Source organism: Callorhinus ursinus, unplaced genomic scaffold (genome assembly GCF_003265705.2).
Source record: "Callorhinus ursinus isolate GAN/ISIS: 27379988/994484 unplaced genomic scaffold, GSC_fseal_2.0 scaffold14, whole genome shotgun sequence".
Classification (NCBI taxonomy): Eukaryota; Metazoa; Chordata; class Mammalia; order Carnivora; family Otariidae; genus Callorhinus; species Callorhinus ursinus.
The window spans coordinates 26,369,696-26,389,892 of NW_027397076.1; the positions used below are offsets into that span (position 1 = coordinate 26,369,696).

General features: G+C 33.3%; 1 protein-coding gene across 3 annotated transcripts in view; it reads right to left on the bottom strand.

Moving 5' to 3' along the window:
* The window catches only part of PTPRQ (protein tyrosine phosphatase receptor type Q), a 219,885-nt gene that overhangs the window by 172,679 nt on the left and 27,009 nt on the right, over positions 1-20,197 (bottom strand). For 2 of the 3 annotated variants that reach the window (XM_073900607.1, XM_073900608.1), the window contains 8 exons: positions 19,177-19,337; positions 18,250-18,361; positions 17,356-17,582; positions 14,908-14,977; positions 9,199-9,398; positions 7,795-8,044; positions 6,044-6,172; positions 3,991-4,137 (listed from right to left, as the gene is read on the bottom strand). In XM_073900607.1, the coding sequence (XP_073756708.1) occupies positions 3,991-4,137; positions 6,044-6,172; positions 7,795-8,044; positions 9,199-9,398; positions 14,908-14,977; positions 17,356-17,582; positions 18,250-18,361; positions 19,177-19,337 (1,296 nt within the window). Of the gene's footprint in view, positions 1-3,990; positions 4,138-6,043; positions 6,173-7,794; positions 8,045-9,198; positions 9,399-14,907; positions 14,978-17,355; positions 17,583-18,249; positions 18,362-18,708; positions 18,804-19,176; positions 19,338-20,197 lie in introns of those variants that run through there. The other variant, XM_073900609.1, reaches the window with a different exon arrangement.

Here is a 20,197-nt window from a genome sequence, read left to right on the forward strand (position 1 = left end):
TATAAGAACAACTGTAAAGATATCTCTCTCTTTTTTTTCAATGAAAGAAAAAAAGCTTGAGGGATAAAGGAAACGACTCCATTTGTCCTTGTTCTTGTCCTTAGAAAGATACTTGATCTGTTACACCACAAATTCTTATGAGGAAACCAGAGAAGTATGGATTAAATCAAACTCCTTTAATATCGATACCAAATTAACTAAAGAAAATCAAATACACAAGGCAATTATTCATGGCTCAGCATCAATTCTGAGGTGTTGTCCACAGGGATTACCTAAGAATCATTCTCAAGTCAATACATCTATAAATTTTATTAATAAATGAGAAACAGAATAGACATATAAAGGATAAATAATGTTCCAAATGATTTTAAGCTTTCAAATGAAAAAGTATTAGAAAAAATAAAATGGAAACAAATGGTACTGGGGCAAAAAAAAATACATTAAAATAAATTTTGCCATTATGTAGCGTGCCTGGATGGCTCAGTTGGTTGAGCATATGACCCTTGGTTTCGGCTCAGGTCCCAAACTCAGGGCCATGATCTCAGGGTTGTGAGATCGAGCCCTGTGTTAGGCTCTGTGCTCAGCGGGGAGTCTGCTTATGGTTCTCTCTCTCTCCCTCTGCCCCTTCCCTGGCTCTCTCTCTCTCTCTCTCTCAAGTAAATAAATCTTTTTAAAAATAAAATAAAATAAATTTTGCCATTGTCTAGCAAATTAAACTAATGTATTAAATTTTTTTAAAGATTTTATTTGTCGGAGAGAGAGAGCACAAGCAGAGGAAGCAGCAGGCAGAGGGAGAAGAGGCTCCCTACTGAGCAAAGAGCCCGATGTGGGACTTGATCCCAGGACTCTGGGATCATGACCTGAGCTGAAGGCAGATGCTTAACCAACTGAGCCACCCAGGCATCCCTAATTTATTAAATTTTAATTAAATTAAATTAATTTTGAAAAAAATCTATTGACAAAAGTCATTGAGAACCCTGAAAAGTTGAGTCTCTCAGTGATTTCCCTACAAAAGATTTTTCTATTTGCAGAAAGTAGCAAGTTGAAGGACAAAAGTCTTCACTTCCATAGTCTGTTTATGGAAGAATAAATATGGATTTCAATACTCTGCTTTTAAGAAATTATGTTAACCTTCTTATGAGATATTTGATACTAGTGACAGAAAAGTTATTAGGGGATATTGAAGTAACAAAGTTTTACTTAAGATTTGTTTAACCCCCCATGCAAATAATAAGGAAATGCTGGTGCCTATGTTATATACAATAGCACTGTCTCATTTTACGATAGGCAGCTCCATGACACTTTGTAACACTGGAAATTATTAAATTATCATTGTTTTCCAAAACCATCTCTTCTTCATACCTATGTGGAAATCTGTTCAGTAAAATATTAACGCATACATGGGAATCTTATGAAATGTATAGGAATACTGCCATAACAACATGATGTTGATTTTCAGTGATGATCAAAGTAGGCTATGGACCATAACATCCTTAGTGTTAATGAAATCAGCCCTGTATTACCATAGTAGCATATAACACTGTCGATAAGAGGTCAATTCAAGATTTTTCTATGAATATCTGTAGATTTGTTAGAACACCAGTTGTTCTAACATAACATAATAAAATAAAATTTAATAAAAAAGAACACCAGTTGTTTTAAAAGAACATTAATTTAAAAATTGGTCCTAGTGTAGTTTTGAATAGACTATAGTCTACTTTTAAATACGGAGAAGAAAATAAATTGGGTAGCCTTAATTAGAATACAAAGAACCTTGCTGTATTAATAAATGAAAAAGAATAGTCTAAAATTAAGATCTCAATTTTAACTGAAAGTATATACTTCTAGTACATTATTAGATTGTTCTCATATAGTTTAAAGATCCCCTATTGCAAAGTTTTAATTAGCAGGACTAGGACTAATTAGTGTTATCAGAAGTTGAAAAGCTACTGCATTTGCCAGAGCATTTCACTGAAGCCCTTCCTAAGTCTGAACTACCCCAAGAGAACTCCATGGAGGAAGGTTGGCATGCAGAGATAAGGACCATGCCATTTCTGCCCTTAGTGGAGCCCACCTGCTGCCAATGGAACCCCCTGAGAGCAACCTGGATATGGTCAGGAGGGTAGTAAGATAAAACTCAGGATAAGTTGCTTATTACATAAGGCAAAGAGAGTCATTTGTTCAAATTAATTTTGTGAGAAAAATAAGCCATGTGAAATATATTGAACAACGTCCTTAAAATTTTATTTATTATTTTGTGAATAAAGAAAAATGCAAAAGTAAAGGGGGATGAACTCTTTAAATAATGTCCAAAATCAAGAGCATGACATCATATGTGGCAATATATTACCTATTTCCCTATTTTTGTCAAATGCTAGATATTTGAATAATAGAATAATGACAATAAAACAATAATCTCAGATGGCAGATTCAGTTTAGGGGTGGCAAAACTGGCTTGATTTTATTTTTTTTAATTTTTTTTAAAGATTTTATTTATTTATTTGAGAGAGAGAATGAGATAGAGAGAGAGAGTATGAGAGGGGAGAGGGTCAGAGGGAGGAGCAGACTCCCTGCCGAGCAGGGAGCCCCATGTGGGACCCGATCCCGGGACTCCAGGATCATGACCTGAGCCGAAGGCAGTTGCTTAACCAACTGAGCCACCCAGGCGCCCAAAACTGGCTTGATTTTAAGGAAGACAAAAATTCTGTATTTATTTAACTGTATAACATAAGAATAAAAATTAGTTGGTCAATCAAGTTGTTTGAGAAAATGCTATTAAAATCAAACTCAAGGACTCTAATCTGATGAGGGCCAGGTCACTCTGCTGTTTTTGGTAGCCATTCATAAAGGCTGTCTAGCTTTCTAAGAAATGCTTAAGAGCATTTATTAGGTGAAGGGGAGATTTAAGGTGTAACGGAAAAGACATGCAAAGCTAAGATTCGTCTGACAGAAATACAATGGAAAAATATTAATATGAAAAAAATGAGAATATTTTTGCTTGTAAGTATACATCTCTTCCTTAATCTGTGTTTGAAATCATATACACATCAGCATTTTCATTTGAAATTGATATAAAACATAATTTTTTCATTCTTTAAACAGCAAAGTATTACCACGGTTTTTTTTTGACGGGGACTACAAAATTCCCTAATAGTTGCTGCCCTCTAATGGTCAAATACTTGAGTGATTTCTCTGATGAACGTATGCAGTTGTATGTGCATGTGTGCACTTGCACACATGTGTGTATTTAATTTACAAGTTACTGTATGCTAGCTATCACACAAAATCTGGAAACTTTTCCAAATGTTAATGTACTTATAATAAAATTGTGATCTTCTCAAATAATTGCAATCCCTAAGTAAAAATGAAGACATTTTAGCAAGTTTGATGTGGGCCAGAAAAATATGCAGTGAGACAATGAGGGAACATTTTTCAAACATCTATAACTGTGATGTTTAATACATGCAAACAAAAACTTTCTTTAGGAGAGCTATTGTTTTAATTATTTTGGGATGTGCTGGTAAATTTGTATTATGCACCCTCTAGGAATCCTCACTTGCTTAAAATACCCTTTTGTTTACAAACATATTTTGTTAGAGGCATTGGGGATATATGGATTCGCCTAAACATCATGGAGTGAGAAAAATCTATTCTACATTGAACAATGTGTGTCAAACGATGTTAAATGTGTTTGTTTCCTTTGACCTCATGAGGTTTTGCCAGTCTTCACTGTGAGTCACAAACAGACTGATACTACATGTAGTACTTTCTAATCTTGCTTGATCTCCAGTTCCTCTATCAAGCATGCTGCTGGGTTTAATGTTCTGAGGAACACATGTTCGGAATGCATTAGGTAGTAATCTGATAAGGAAATAGCATGAATTAAATAAATATAAACCAAATAGGTTCTAATATAATGTCTAATCAATGCAATAAAATCCACAAGCAGAGTAAAATATCTTATGAACAAACTGAAGAAGATGTTCTAACCTTCTGGAGGCGTGAATACTGAAATATTTGATTTGGGTCCAATGCCTGCACTGGTCTCAGCTGCAACATATACATCATACACCGTAAATGGTGTTAGGTTAGTGAATGCAAACTTCAGGTCTTTCGTGCTATTATCCAAAATCCGACCTGCAGAAACCAAAAGATACCACAGATTATTTTCTCATTAGGCATGCAATCATTCTCACATTTAAGTAGAGAGCCAAGAATAGCAATTAATGTTTGTTATTACAATTTTAAAACATTATAATTACAATTATTACAAGTTTCAAACATTTACCTTAGTGGTACATTGATATCAGGTTAATTAAAACAATGGAAACAACATGAAAATCTTCTAGTATTCAAAATAATTTATTAAATCATAAAGCCCTATCCCATTACCACGTTATTTTTTGACATTTTTTAAAAAGAAAACATTAGATTTTGGCTAATATTAAAATAGTGACAGTATTTTATACATAAATTTAGTTAATTAAAATGCTAAATATTTTCATTATCTTCTATAAAAAGACATATTCAGAAAATATTTGTAGTTCAGCTTCTGAGCAAAACTCCTTAAATAGTCCATCATCAAAATTCTTTTAATCCTCAACTTTACCTCTGAATACTTCTTTCTTTCTTTGCTGTAGCTGAAACCTGGCTCTCCCCCAAAAAAACACGGCTTCTGTTCCCTGCGGCCACCCCAAATGATCTAATTTTTCCCACTGTCATCAAGTGATGAGGCCTTCGGGTATAGTATGTGTTCCAACCCACCTCCTTCCTTACAAAAGCTCACAGCTTTCAATCTCATGTCATGGATGGCTTCCACCAGTCCTCCTTGTTGCTGTAATTGATCTTCTAGGCCCATGGTCACTCACCCTCATTCTGGATGATTTAGTGCCTGCTTCAATGTCACTGTCTTCAGTGCTACCATCTTAATTTGTGGTGATTTCAGGATCCCTAGACTTGATCCTTAAAACACTCCCAGCTCTCCTCAAATAATCTAATCCACCACCCTATCTCAGCCACTCCCATAGACATCATTATTACCAGTAACTGCGAATCTTCCATGACCTCAATTTTGTGAAACTCTGACTATTCCTTCTTATCTCCTGTTCACTTATTCTAGAACCCTGAAGCAACAATTCTTTAAGTTCATTGGGATCTCTAATCTGTTGATCTTATTATGAACTATTTTATTCTGCTTGGTTTGGTCCCTCACCACTCGGTTTCCACTCCTTATCCAGCCTCAATGGCACTGTCAATTATAATCACTACATTTACGTAAGCCTTCCATTCCACTGCCCTCCTCTTGTTGAAGGGAGCTGGAGAAAAACACAAATCCACTTTGATTGATATCACTTTATTCAATACAACACCTAAAAGGAGCCCCAAATTTTGCCTAGCCCCATACTCAACTTCCGTGACCCAATCACTCTCTACTCTTCTGGCTGATTTTTTTTTCATAGAACCATAGGATCTCAGATTAGGAAAGAATTTTAGAGTTTACTTAATTGACATCCAGCAATAATGTTTGAACCCCTCAAAATATCTGGCAAGGGGATGTCCAGGTCCTGCTTACTCACAAGGATGGAGAACTTGCTACATTATGAAGTTGCCTATATTATTTTTAGAGAGCTCCAATTATTAGAAATGCATTCATTGTTCTAAGCAGAGATTTGATCTAACTGAAGTCCATTGTTCTTCAGAAATATATTTGCAATTAGGTAGGTCAAGGTCCACCTGTTCAAACATCTGAAGACACGTATGTGCTCTAACACTTTTCTTCTCAGGAGTCATCTCATTCTTTCAGCTTCTCCTCAGGTAAATACGGAACATGGACAATGTTTTGCCACCCGTATATTTATTTATGATTTTAAACAAAAAGTCCAAAGAGTCTCACCTCCCTTATTGCTTTTCTACTATCTGCTTCAATTGTAGGATCTTATAAAAAAAAAAAAAGAGCATGGTATTTTTAAGGCGTTTGATAATACTATCATATTTTGCATAATTCTTACTCCAAAAGGTAAACACAAAACTGATTGAGACTTACCTGATGGTCCATATAATTCAACTCTGTAACTAAATTTCCCTGTTACTACAGTAGGTGGGTCCCATGAAATTGAAAAGGACTTCCCTGTAATGTTGCCTGTTATGCAGTTTTGTGGTGGTCCTTCAGGCACTAAAATGGTTATTAAAAAAAAATGAATAAATAATATATACTTAAAATAAATGAGCATCTTATTAAATACACACAATAAAACACAAAGTCAGAAAGAAAATAAAATATCACACTATGAGCAAAGGGTTTTTTAATTTTACAAAAAAGGAAAAATGAACGAATTGAAGAATTTAAATAAGACATGCTGGATCATCAGATGAACTACTTATTTGCAACAGTTACTAATTTAATTTAATGTTGTATATGACTGCACAGGGTGTTTCATTTCATTCCAGTATTGTTCCTCACACAGTTACATTGTCTTGATAACACACATATATTGAATTCAACCAGGCCTGGGCATCTGACTTGAAAAACACTCTCCCCCTGGTGGACACAGGTAGAAGGGTCAGGGAATTAACTTGACCTACATTACCTTATTGGCAAAGATCTTCACTTTCTGCATCAATATTTGTATTTGGTTCTGAGAGGAAATTTATAACCTATAGTTAGAAGATTCTAAGGTAACATTGGTAACATATAAAAATAATGACATTTTTGCTGTAATGTATGGTGATTAACATAATAAAAATTTAAAAAAAACGGCATGCTAAAAAAAAATGACATTTAAAAATAGTCTACTTTTCACAAGTGTGTTCCTGCATTTTACTTTCTTTTGATTGAAATGAAATATTCCAAATATTTTTCTCAAGCCAAAGTTCTTGTCTACTAAATTTCACTTTGTAAATGTATAAGAAGTATTGAAGGAGGAAATGGTATGATTCAAAGATGACTATTTAAATCAAGAAAAAACTTCAAACGTAATGTGATGAAATGATAAAAGCTGACAGCTATGTCATCAGAAAAAAAAAAATACTGTGCTTTAGGGAAATTACCCTACCAGTAATAATTTCCAGTAACTTCAAAAATTACCAATCACAAGTGACTGTCTGATACTACATATTTAATATGGTATTGTGTCAGTAACTACATAAATTTACATGTATATATAATACTATAATCCCATAATTAAATATATAAACACTCATAGCTAGAAATGTGTAGTCTTCAAATTTAGTCGTAATAATATCTAATTATACTCAATGAATCCTAACACCACCACCATAAGGGAGGTACTATTGCTGTCTCCATTTTTCACATAGGGAAACCCAGTGCAAAGAGGAGATAAATAGGTATATTTTTTAAGTACTATTTTTGTCTAATATTGAAATGTGAATCACATATTTCTGCCACTAAGGGTGTTACTTCCACATTTGGTTATAACAGTATCAGTGAGAGGAGGCTGTAGATGATTATAGGATAAGGATAAGGGCAGAGATGATTAAGAAAAATTGCTCAGATCAAAGAACAATAAAAGCTGTTCATAGGATCATGGTTATTAGCTCAAGAATCCATTCTTTCAAATCTCCTTTCTCTTTTTAGATGTTTATGTTAGTATTGTAAAAGAGTACTGAAATTAAAGATGCTCCAGATGATATGCCCATGATCTATTATTGGGGGGAAATGTTATTGGAAGGGAAAGAAAGTTTTAACAAAAATATCTACATGGAAAAAATGAAAGATTATTATATAACTAATTTAATTCTTTGTTTTTTCGACCTATACAAAAAATGAAACCATACCTGATTCTGGTGTTCTGACAATTGTACTATCAATATAACCTGCTTCAGTTGTAACAGCAGAAACTTCAAAAAGATACGTTGTATAAGGTCTCAAATGTGTCACTACAAAACTGATAGGCTCTTTCCACACAGAGCTTATCTTACTCCTCGCCAACGTGCTTGACGAATATGTCGTACGTGATGGAGGCGTAACTCTACCAAGGGTTGGAGAAGGGCTGGTTGTACTCCATAAAAAAGATTCATTATTCTCCTAGTAAATAAAATAAATAGCAATAGAAAAATAATGTGGTATCTCTTGATGAACATGAGAAGTGTAATTCATTTATTTTTCCTTTATAGCATAAATATTATTCTTAAATTTATGTGTATGTGTATGATTCATTAAGATTTTAATAGATTATTATCTATTCAAGTTATGGACAAATTTGCTGTAACTTAATTATACCCATTTATGTTTACAGTGTTAGAACAGAATATATTTATTGCTTTCTTTATACCTTCATATTTCTTATGAATAGGACTTCAGAAGGCTTAGAATAAAGGTAAAGCGACAGCAAAATCATTGGTAAGAATTTTTAAAATTCATTTTAAAAGTGCAAGAACCAAAGAGATAAACTATTTTCCCTTTTGTGAAATTTCAAGCATAAGTCACTTTCTCACTGGTACTATCATTTTTTTCCTCATAAATACTCAAATGATAAAGCCAATTGTACATACATGCAAGTATGTATGTTAGTGTGTATATTAAAAATACAGCCTAATTTTAAAAAGAAGGTTTTAAGACTTTTATAACTTACCATATTTAAAACAAAAGTAATATTCTTTGTTTTTCCATCAATAATATCACAAAGATCATCTAGATTATTTTTGGAAAAGCATTATTATGGTACTTCCAGGGATTTCCCATAAATGATTAGAGTCATAAATTCTTCACCAAAAATATGTACAACAAAAACAATCTACTTCCACAAACATAACTTTGACTGTTGCCTTCCCTACTCCTCCTGTCATGTGGAAATATTATCTTTTTTCCAGTGATATTCTATACTTTCCTATTTCAGGTCTTTTTATAAAATATCTTCCACCCAAAATACTCCCCTTACATGATCTGCCCTGTCGTTACACCAAGGCCAATCCAACGTCCATTAACAAATGCTACTCCTTTCATGAAGTCTCTTCAGAGCTCCCTGTGAGATTTTTCTATCTCTTGAATTCTCAAACCCTTACCTTATTCTACCTTGAATACAGTCAATTGTGTATAACATGATACTATAACTGAACACTATAAGGAATGAAACAGCTAATAACCACTGAGGTTAAAAAAGTTTCCAGATACTGGAAACTTCAAGTTATAAGCTCACAACTAAAATTTCTGAGACACAGAAAGTGTTCCACAATACTTACATTACATTCTGGCATTTTCCCAGTCAAAATGTCTTCTACTCTGATGGAGACATCTTTCACTACTGTTCCACTTCTGGCATGTTTCACACTAATCTTGAAGCTGGTAATTTTGCCATTTGGTTGCCGAGGTAAATACCAAATCAGGTTTACTGCCGAATAGTTAAAGGCCTCAACTGTGAGATTCACCACTTTTCCTGGAGCTGGGGAAGTGACAGAGATTGAAGGAAAGGAAAAAACACTGATATAAAATTTAGAATGGCACTTATATAATGTTGAGATGTTATATTTCTCATGTCATATAAAATTAAATATACTCTGTTAGAAAAAAATCTACTTGGGTGAGACTTTTTGAAATATATTTAATTAATTTTACCTAAGATAAAAAACTGGAATTTGAGCCCACAGAGTTGTGTTTAAGAGGGAAATAAGTTTTACTTTAGGATTATTTGTCTAAGGGATCCATTGGTGAACTATTTCAAATAAGTCTGAAAAATATCCAATCAACAGTTATTTGTGAATATACAAACAAATTTGAATAACAAATCCTCTAAAATATTTTGGAATTATGTAGATTGCTTAGATAATGAAGAAGTGGCAAACTGAAACAATTATCCAACCAACGTAAATATCTAGTGTCTAATATAAAGTGAATAGCACCCAGCTGGTTGTGGTTATTATATTTTGAGTTTTATACAACCTCAAAATCAACTTTCATCAGAATTCATGATACTTTATTATCAATTATTGATAAACCACAATAACAATCTATATGCTGGGTGTACCCGGGTGGCTCAGTTGGGTGGGGATCTGCCTTCGACTCAGGTCATGATCCCAGGGTCCTAGGATGGAGCCCCATTGTAGGGCTCCCTGCTCATCAGGGGAGTCTGCCTCTTACTCTGAGAGAATGTGCTCATTCTCTCTCTTTCTTTCTCTTTCTCTTAAATAAATAAAATTTTTTAAAAAAAATCTATATGCTATTTTAGCTGAGATGAGACAAACATGAAGCCAGAATGAAAATTATGCCCACTAATTTCAAGGTAAGTTATGCAAAACTGACAAAGTAGAGCAAGTAATCAAGATCCTTCAGAATATAGAACATGACAAATCACTATTGAGAGAAATAAAAACAAAACAGCATGTCTGTGGTAAAACAAAATAAGTGATAACAGAGGTGCCTACTATTAAGATACTGAATAATTAGAGTTTAAATGCACATTGTAGGGAAGAATACCAAAATATGATTTGTAAATGAAAGCCATATAAGTTACATAAGGTACTTAGGTTGTGGGAAAGAGGTTGTATATGAGTGATATGAGTTAAACCAGAGAAACTAGGAAACTTAAAGACAGCTGCATTTTAATGGGAAAAAATAAAACAATTTGGAAGGATGATTAATCATTAATAATGGATAGAGTGATGGATGGAACTTTTTTTCTCCAAGGAAAACTCATCAACGTAATTAATTAAAGCTTAAGAAGGACAATGACAATATAACTGTCTGACACTGAAGATTTAATATTTGAATTTCTTTTGGATGGATAAAATATAATAAAGCAAAATATTAAAATGTTAAATATATGATGCTATGAAATTATGAGTTAAAACTTTTATCATGAATCTCTTTTTAAAACTGAATATATTTGGCATATAACTGTATAAATTTAATGTGTGGGGCGCCTGGGTGGCTCAGTCAGTTAAGCATCAGTCAGTTAAGCGTCTGCCTTCGGCTCAGGTCATGATCCGGGAGTCCTGGGATCGAGTCCCGCATAGGGCTTCCTGCTCAGTGGAGAGTCTGCTTCTCCCTCTGCCCCTCATCCTGCTCATACTCTCTCTCTCAAATAAATAAAATATTTAAAAATAAAATAAAATAAATTTAAGATGTATGAGGTGTGAATTTGATACATTTCCATATTGTATTATGACCGCTATTGTAGTAATATTTAGTACTTCTATCATATTACATAATTATAATATCACATAACTATAATATTGCATTGTTATCTATATTCATTATACTGTGCACCAGATCTATGCTTATTTATTACTTGAGGCAAGTTTGTACCCATAAACAACATCGGTCTTATTCTCCGTCCTCTATCCTCTGGTGACCAACATTTTACTCTCTTCATGAATCCCAATCACTCTTTTAAATTTCTTATTTGTGTAAACTATACAAATCTTTTTAAATATGTCTGATACACACACACACACACACACACACAAATTAAATATATACATATAAAAAAACAAATGCAATTTGTTTTCTAAACATTTTCAAATGAGCCTCAATAATAGTCACGGGGAACTCAAGTATAGAGAAATTTGAATTTATAAGGTAACCAAAACTTTATTAAATACATGATCTCAAAATATTTAAAAAGTGACCAGAAATATTAAATACATAGAAAGTAATTAAATATGCTGGGGTACCTGGGTGGCTCAGTCAGTTAGTTAAAGCATCTGCCTTCAGCTCAGGTCATGATCCCAGTATCCTGGGATCAGATCGAGCCCTGCTCCTGGGATTGAGCTCCTCTGGAGCCCCCTGTAGAGCCCCCTGTCGGTCTCCCTGCTCAGCAGTCTGCTTCTCCCTCTCTGCCCCTACCCCTGCTCATGCTCTCTGTCTCAGATAAATGAATAAAATATTTTTTAAAAAGAAAGTAATTAAATATGTTAAATAACATTTAGTGAAAAAATGGTATTTTATTAACTTGCTTTAATAATTTTTGTCTCAATTAAATATTTCTGCTTTTATTTTCCGTTTATGACTTCATTATGTCTGAAGAATAATCCTGGCTCTTTTCTGTAGTTGGAAGGTCTTTCCCTACTTTAAATATTCTATTTTCTACTACTGGCGTTTTATGTACCAAAACCCATTATTTGTTGATGTTCATAGAGTGAACTTATCCATCTTGATCCAAGTAAAGGTTTGACACTGTGGTATCAAAAATTTCTGTTTATAAAGTCATTTCATCTTTCAGATAAGTGTCTTCCAACACTTTGAGGATATATCTAGACTAGTGACATGCATAAATTTGTATAGGTATGTGAAGGTGTCTACGACTTTTCAAAGTGTACACTCTGCAAAGTATATATTTATTGAGCCAGAAAGAAACTTCATAAATCCAATATAGAGACTTTTCCTACATTTCTAAAGATCCATCAAGTTGAAAATGGAGGTGCATTCTAAGATCTTAAAGCCAAAATAAATTCTATGTTTACCTGAAATAATGCTGCATGGGAAGTTAAGAAGTTGAGATCTTTGTGCCTGTGGATGCAACATCAACTCAGTATGGCATAAATAGTTAACCTGTATACTCTTCCCAAGAGTATTTTTATTCATGGGAAAAGAAATTCCTTCTGATTTAACAATAAAAAATGCAGCTTATTTATTCCATTGAACTATTCCTTAAATTTGTGTTTTTTATAGCATAAGTAATAAAAAGGGGCACTTGGGTAAAAACTGCAGAACACTGACACAATTAAATTTATATTTACATTATGTTTTTACCTCTTTACATTTACCAAAAAAAAAAAAAAGTCAATATAGGGGCAAGAGAAATTATATAATTATCTGATATGCCCAAAAACACACAATAAATGAGAAGACAAAACTTTTCATGTCATTCAAAAGTTATTCCAATTAACTTCCCTAAAACTTAAAAACATAAGTAATAAATTTTTATTTTATACCCTAATGAATATTTAATTTTCAAATGATAATTTTCCCACTTGAATTTTAGTGGGATTATTTAGTTGTACAAATAATTTGAAAGTCAATATGCTCAAAATCAAAAAGAGTAATTTAAACCTCATAAATCATTAATTTCTAATTTTAAATAAACTCCTGAATTTTCTCTAACTTCTTATGGAATAGAGCATGTTTTCATATGATTCTCTAAAGTCTCAAATAGAAACTAGGCCACAAAGCTTGATGCATGTTTTTTAACATGAGCCATTACATTATCCTCTCTAGATACACAGGGCCCATTTCAATTTATCCCTTTGGCATAAAGTGGTTCACTGGAAGATTTTTATCTTTTAAATATGTAAAACATTTATAGTTGCAAAAAATTATGAAAATTCTTTTTATAGCAGTTATCAGTAACCTGACATATTACTTAGTAACTCATGTATCTTAGCTCACAAGAATGTAAGTTCCACAGAAAATACCTGTTGTTGAATGGAGATCCCATTATTTATTTAATCATACTGCATTTATTGGTTCTAACTTTTTGCTATTATAAGTAAATAGAGGAATTATTAAATAAATAAAAGCACCTCCAATCACTAACTTATTTTTATCATAAAGCTTATGTTCTACTAGGCTGATATATACAATAAAAAATAAGCAAGTAAATATGTAACATATCAGGCTGGTCCAATGAAGAAAAATAATTTGTTAGGACTAGAGATGGACAGGAGGAAATAGAGGCTATTTTACAAGGTGTAGTTAGGAAAGTAATGTGAGATTTGAATTAACTAGGGGAGAGAGACATGCGGATATTTAGTGAAAGAGTATTCCAGTTAGAGGAAACAGCAAGTGCAAAGGTCCTTTGATGGAAGATAGGTATGGATGGTGTATTTGGAGGGAGGGGAGAATGTCAGAGATGGATCAGAGAGGGAAAAGAACATCCAGAGTGCTATGGACCACGGGAAGGACTTACGGTCTTATTCTAAGTAAGACAGGAGCCCTATTAGGAAGAGAGAAGCAGGGGCGCCTGGGGGGCTCAGTCATTAAGCATCTGCCTTCGGCTCAGGTCATGGTCCCAGGGTCATGGGATCGAGCCCCATATTGGGCTCCCTGCTCCGCAGGAAGCCTGCTTCTCCCTCTCCCACTCCCCCTGCTTGTGTTCCCTCTCTCGCTGTGTCTCTCTCTCTGTCAAATAAATAAATAAAATCTTAAAAAAAAAAAAAAAAAGCAAAGAGAGAAGCAATATGGTCTGGCTTATGTTTCAAAAGATGATGTTTCTTATATGGAGAAAGGGAACTGTAGGCAGGTAAGCTGGAAACAGGAAAACCAGTAAGGAGACTTTCAATTGTTCAGGCAAGAAGTGATAATAGATTAGAGTGATTTGCAATTAGGGTGAGATTCAGGATGCATTCTGATGTAGTGCTGGCACAATTTGCTGGTAGAGTATACTATGAGAGGCATCAATGGTACATCAGGCTCTTTCCTCTCCACCACTGAAAGAAGGGAGGTATCTTAAATTGGTTTGATAACGACTATATGTTATGGAATAATATAACTATAAAATCTATATTTCCAAAAGTCTAATGTCATAAAAGTGTGTATGATTTGGTATTAACAGGAAAAAGTAGGCTATAAACTTGCATAATTGGCATAAGGCTACTTTCATGAATATATAGTCATACAGACACATATTCATGGGAGAAAAAAAGGACCAGCCAGGAGTGCACCAAAATGGTAAAAGAGTTTTTATATGACAAGGCCATGGATAATTTTTACTGTCTGTTTCTTATTTTTTCAAAGTTTTTTTTAAGATAACACCTACTGCTTTCATAATCATAGAGAAAAATATATAATTTTAATGAATAACTATTCAAGAAGACTCTAAAAGTAACTGAATGGCCATGCTTTTGAAGATTCTATGGATTTTAACACCATTATCTGGTTTATATGCCTATTTATTTTAAATGACAAAAACTCATAATTAAGTTAAGTTGGAACAAATGATTTAGGCAAATTACCACTTTCTGCAGTTTGGAAAAGAAATGGGTCACTAAACACTCCAATACCAGCGCTGTTTTCAGCCGCAACCTAAAACAGACCAAAAGAATTACGTTCAAACTTTTTACTCTCTAATTAAACAGAATCTGAAATAATAAAATTTTGACTTGTTGATAAGTCAAATGATAAAGACACTTTTCCCTTAATTCCTGCAATACTCCCAAAGTAGAAAGCACACATGTAGCTATTCCTTATTTCCATTATCCCTAAGGGTATATTTGCAGCCTTTTGATTCAACAGATTTCTTCAATTCCTAATGGAAAAATTAATAGTCAAGTTTTATAGTCAATTAGTAGTATTAATAGTAACAGTTATTATTTATGGGCAACTTTTACGTACCAGGAAATCTCCTAGAAATTTTATGTATCTCATTTTATCCACATTATCAAAGCATAAAGTGTTTTGATCAGAATTTTATAGATGAGGAAACTCATAGAGTGAAGTCAAGTAACTTGCCTGAGTCATACAGGAATTCCAGAATTCCACTGAAGTCATGCTTATTTCTAAAGCTCAACCTCTTTCCATTATATTCACTTCATGCCAGACACTATGACTATTTCTGTAACAAATACGAAACCATATATATGGTATCTGGCTTTAGAGTTTACAATCTAATCAGTCAAATACATACTCAAGAAAACAATTTTAAAAATAAGCTTAATCAGTTAGACTAAGTATTCTGAATTTAAAAGATAGAAAAATTATTTTTGACTCAGATAGCCTAGCCAAATAGACTAGAATAGGCAGAGAAATGTCATTATTGAGATTAAGACTCTTAATGCTCTTCCAAATGCCGTAACTGGCGTCTGAAAACCTTAGTTTAAATAGAACTCCACCAACTCCTAAATGAGTAGTTGTAGGCAATTTACTGGTCCTAGTTTAAGTCACCTTTTCCTTCTCTTTAAAATGCGAAAAATGATACAACTATGTCATAGAATTGTTCTAAGGACAAAATGAAATAACACATGTAAAGTACTTTTTTTCCCCAGATTATGTAGATTAGATTCTACATTTGAAGATATCAAATGTACTGCACGAAATACCCTTTGGAATTCTGCAATGGCTAACATTTATTTGAACAGCGTAAAGGTCACAACAATGATTTATAAAGTGTGGGATTAAAAGAAGAATAAGGGCTTCCCAACAGGCCTGAAATAAGAGAATTCAAAGGAATAAAAATTCAAACTCCATAAAAATAGATCTAAGCAGAACTAGGTTAGCTAAATTACCTTTCTGTCTGTAACAGCTTCTTATCACATTAAAATTTAATCTTTACATATTAACTTCAATGGTATATTTTAACATATAAACTAATCTAAATATGGGCTGTTGACAGAAAATAAGTATACTATGCCATTTTTATGTGTCAGTTAGAAAATGTCTCCTACTCTTTACCCATGTTTCTGCAATGAAATAGCCATCACGAATCTTTGACTTTGACTTTTGCATCAGTAAAAATTTCCTTTTAACTGTTCTCATATGGGGGATCCCTACTATAGGGAAGCTCTCTAATTCTTACTGTGTGCTTTGCTTTCACAAATAGGCATGCTTCCAATAAGGAAACCCCCACACCAGGCAAATTCTCTCTTTCCCATCATTTCTTACCATCCAGAAAGCCATCTCAGTTATGTCTTATCACATATTTATACAGCTTTTATAGATTTTTTTCTCCATATTCAATTATCTTAAAAGCTCAAAGAACATATTGATGTTATGTTGAAAATAGAAAGGATCAAAAAGATATCTGTATCTTTTACTATACTCTGGAAATATCACAAATATATCTTAATTGTAAACATTTTCATATGGCCTAATTTAGGATTGCTTTTTATATGCTCTTCTTTAATTTCTAAATAAGATGTTTAATTTTGCATATTAAACATTGTAAAGAACTAAAAATTTTTATAAACACAAAAGACACAATAAATGTTCAGGAAACACTTATTGAATGGAACTGAATTGAATTCATTGTTCTCCCAAAAAGCTGGCTCAATAGAAACTTTCATACCATTATTCAAATTTTGATAACAGACACACAAATACAATAGGATTAAGAGAAAAATAACAAAGATAACTTAAAGGTTAATGAAAAAGTAGAATATTTTTACTCTTAAGCCTAAATTATGTAATTTAAACTTGATTTATTATTTGAAAAAGTTGCTGTTAAATGTTTTTAAAATAAATAAATTATATAAATACACCTAAAAATGAAAAGCGATTACAACAGTTGTTCAAATTTTAAGAGCCCAGATGGGCCCTGAGGTCATGACTCAGATGATCATTCTTCAATCACTTGGCTGTGTTCAGCTTTAAATGCTGGTGGGAAAATCTCCTTCACTTTTAAAATTAATACTAAGCATTAATATGAAGTACTTAATACTTAATACTAAATATTAACAAAATATTACCTTGATTTCATATGTTGTTCCAGGATTAAGATTAGTAAGAAGAACTTCCAGACCGTCTGGCTTTGTTCTAACTTGTGTGTATTCTGTTTGCATCCATGGACAAACTTCCTTATATTTAACAATGTAAGATATAATCCTTCCATTTGGATTAGGTGGTGTATTCCAAGACAGAAGAATCCCGGCAGATCCAACTCTTTCTCCTGCTAGGAAGACTGGAGGCCCTGGTTCTATTTAAAAAAAAAAAAAAAAGTTATTAAAAGGTCAAACAATTATTGTATTTTCACAATCATAAATAAGAAAGTTTTTACAAATGTAGACTTTTGAAGTTCCCAAAGACTAATGGTATCTCAAATGTGACTTTATCCTCCCTAGAGCTTTGCTACCAAAAGAAAAAAAAAAAGATTAAATGCTTTGGGGGATACCAGAAACATTCTTTTATAAGAATGTAAAAAATGGAATGCTACCACATACTACATGCCAAATACACTTTTGATGCCAGATCATTTTTAAGAGAAACTTATTTGTGCAAAGCTTACACATAAAACTAAGAAAGCGGGAACACAGTGTTACAAACTAAATAATTCTTCCTGAGCAAGTATAGTGAGTCCATTTTCATGACTCTGTATTATTTAAATATTACCATTAGCCATCTCTCTGATCCATTTCACAAACAAGTACAATTATCTACTCTCTGAAAGTCAAGAAAGCTAAAAAACCATTAGAACACAGGTCTTAAAGATATCACTTTCTTAAGTTTCCATTTTGCTTTAATTACTAACCTGTTTTCGTGTATATAAGGCACATGGTGCTAATGTAAGTATTTCCATCCAATAGATTTATACTAGCAAATACTTCATTAAAAATACTTCATAAAAAAAGGAAATATATACTCACTTGTTACATTGGTTGTCACTGTTCTACTAACAGGTGAGCTGTATGTTGTAGCAGAAATAGAAGAGATGGTTACATCGTACCTAGTACCAGGAACAGCATTGGAAACATCAACCTAGAACACCAAAAACAAATAATTGCCTTAAAACTCTTTCTGGAAAACAAGAAAGCTAAAACAATAAATCTATCACAACAACAAAATAAAGTAACATCTCACACGATAACTCTGCACTGTTTAAAATATTCCAAGTTCCATATTATTGCAAAATATAATAAATTTGTTCTATCACATAACTATTTACCAAGTAACAGATAATAAAAACTTATAAAACATACTGTGTTATCAAAAACTAAATCAGTATTTCAATCGCTCTAGCTTGTTGTCACAAGAAACAACTATTTAAGAGTCTTAAGAAATCTACAGCCCGTTCCTTAACATTCTTAGGAGTATATATGAAATACCTGTGTCTCTGAAGTTCCAATAAAAAGTAAAAGAAAAATGATAAGAAAATCCATCATTATTACATTTTTCAGGCAGTGGAATCACATTGATGGCTCTAGAGAGAAATGTTGCCTGCATTAATGATTTAAAGACAGATCCTCCTGGCAAGTACACAATTAATGAGACTGGATTACTCAATAGCTCTGCCCTTTCTTTGTTAAACTATTCATGAACCCTTGGATGGCTGGCTGTAGGTTCGGGGTAAGACTTAAGAAAAAAAAAGGCATAGACGTTGCTAAGGTAACAGTCCACCCATGCTGAAACTCACACTCATCAATTCAGCATCAGTGTTTTTGTCTTCATTTTATGCTTTTAAAAACTCTCAAAGGAGTAAGTGTTCATGGTGAATGATTTTCATAAAGAACTTTCCTATGAGGACCAAATATAAACACAAGTTGGCTCAGCAAGTATGACAATGAAAACTATACCTGATACTCTCCACCTCCAAGATCTTTGATAGTAACAAAGCCACTGTCAGGAACAAGATCCACATGAAACCTTTCCACATGGCCAGAGGGCAGGCTCCAGTACAGAGAAAAGGAATGTGTGGAAATATTGAAGGCTTTAAGTCTCTCGGGTTTTTCTGGTTCTGATATTGAAAAATAGAGGTTTGAAATAGAGTTATTCTCCTAAATATTCAAAGAAAAAATGAAAATCAATAATCTGTCAGATTTAAATATAACCACATTGTTAAAAAGCACTGAGTCCTTTAAATTATCTCTGGTCACACAATGGTGTTAGGCATCTAAATCTTTAATAGTTACTAGTTTTTAAATATAATTATCAGAAATGGTATTTCAATTTATGTATCTGTTTCTGGGATATTCTTTACCTGCTAAAATCTGTTGGTTGTCCAAATTGTTTTTTTCCTTTAAATTTTTTTATTGTTATGTTAATCACCATACATTACATCATTAGTTTTTGATGTAGTGTTCCATGATTCATTGTTTGTGCATAACACCCAGTGCTCCACGCAGAACATGCCCTCTTTAATACCCAACACCAGGCTAACCCATCCTCCCACCCCCCTCCCCTCTAGAACCTTCAGTTTGTTTTTCAGAGTCCATTGTCTCTCATGGTTCATCTCCCCCTCCAATATCCCCCCCTTCATTCTTCCCCTCCTGCTATCTTCTTCTTCTTTTTTTTTTCTTAACATATATTGCATTATTTGTTTCAGAGGTACAGATCTGTGATTCAACAGTATTGCACAATTCACAGTGCTCACCATAGCAGATACCCTCCCCAATGTCTATCACCCAGCCACCCCATCCCTCCCACCCCACCCCCACTCCAGCAACCCTCAGTTTGTTTCCTGAGATTAAGAATTCCTCATATCAGTGAGGTCATACAATACATGTCTTTCTCTGATTGACTTATTTCACTCAGCATAACACCCTCCAGGTCCATCCACGTCATTGCAAATGGCAAGATCTCATTCCTTTTGATGGC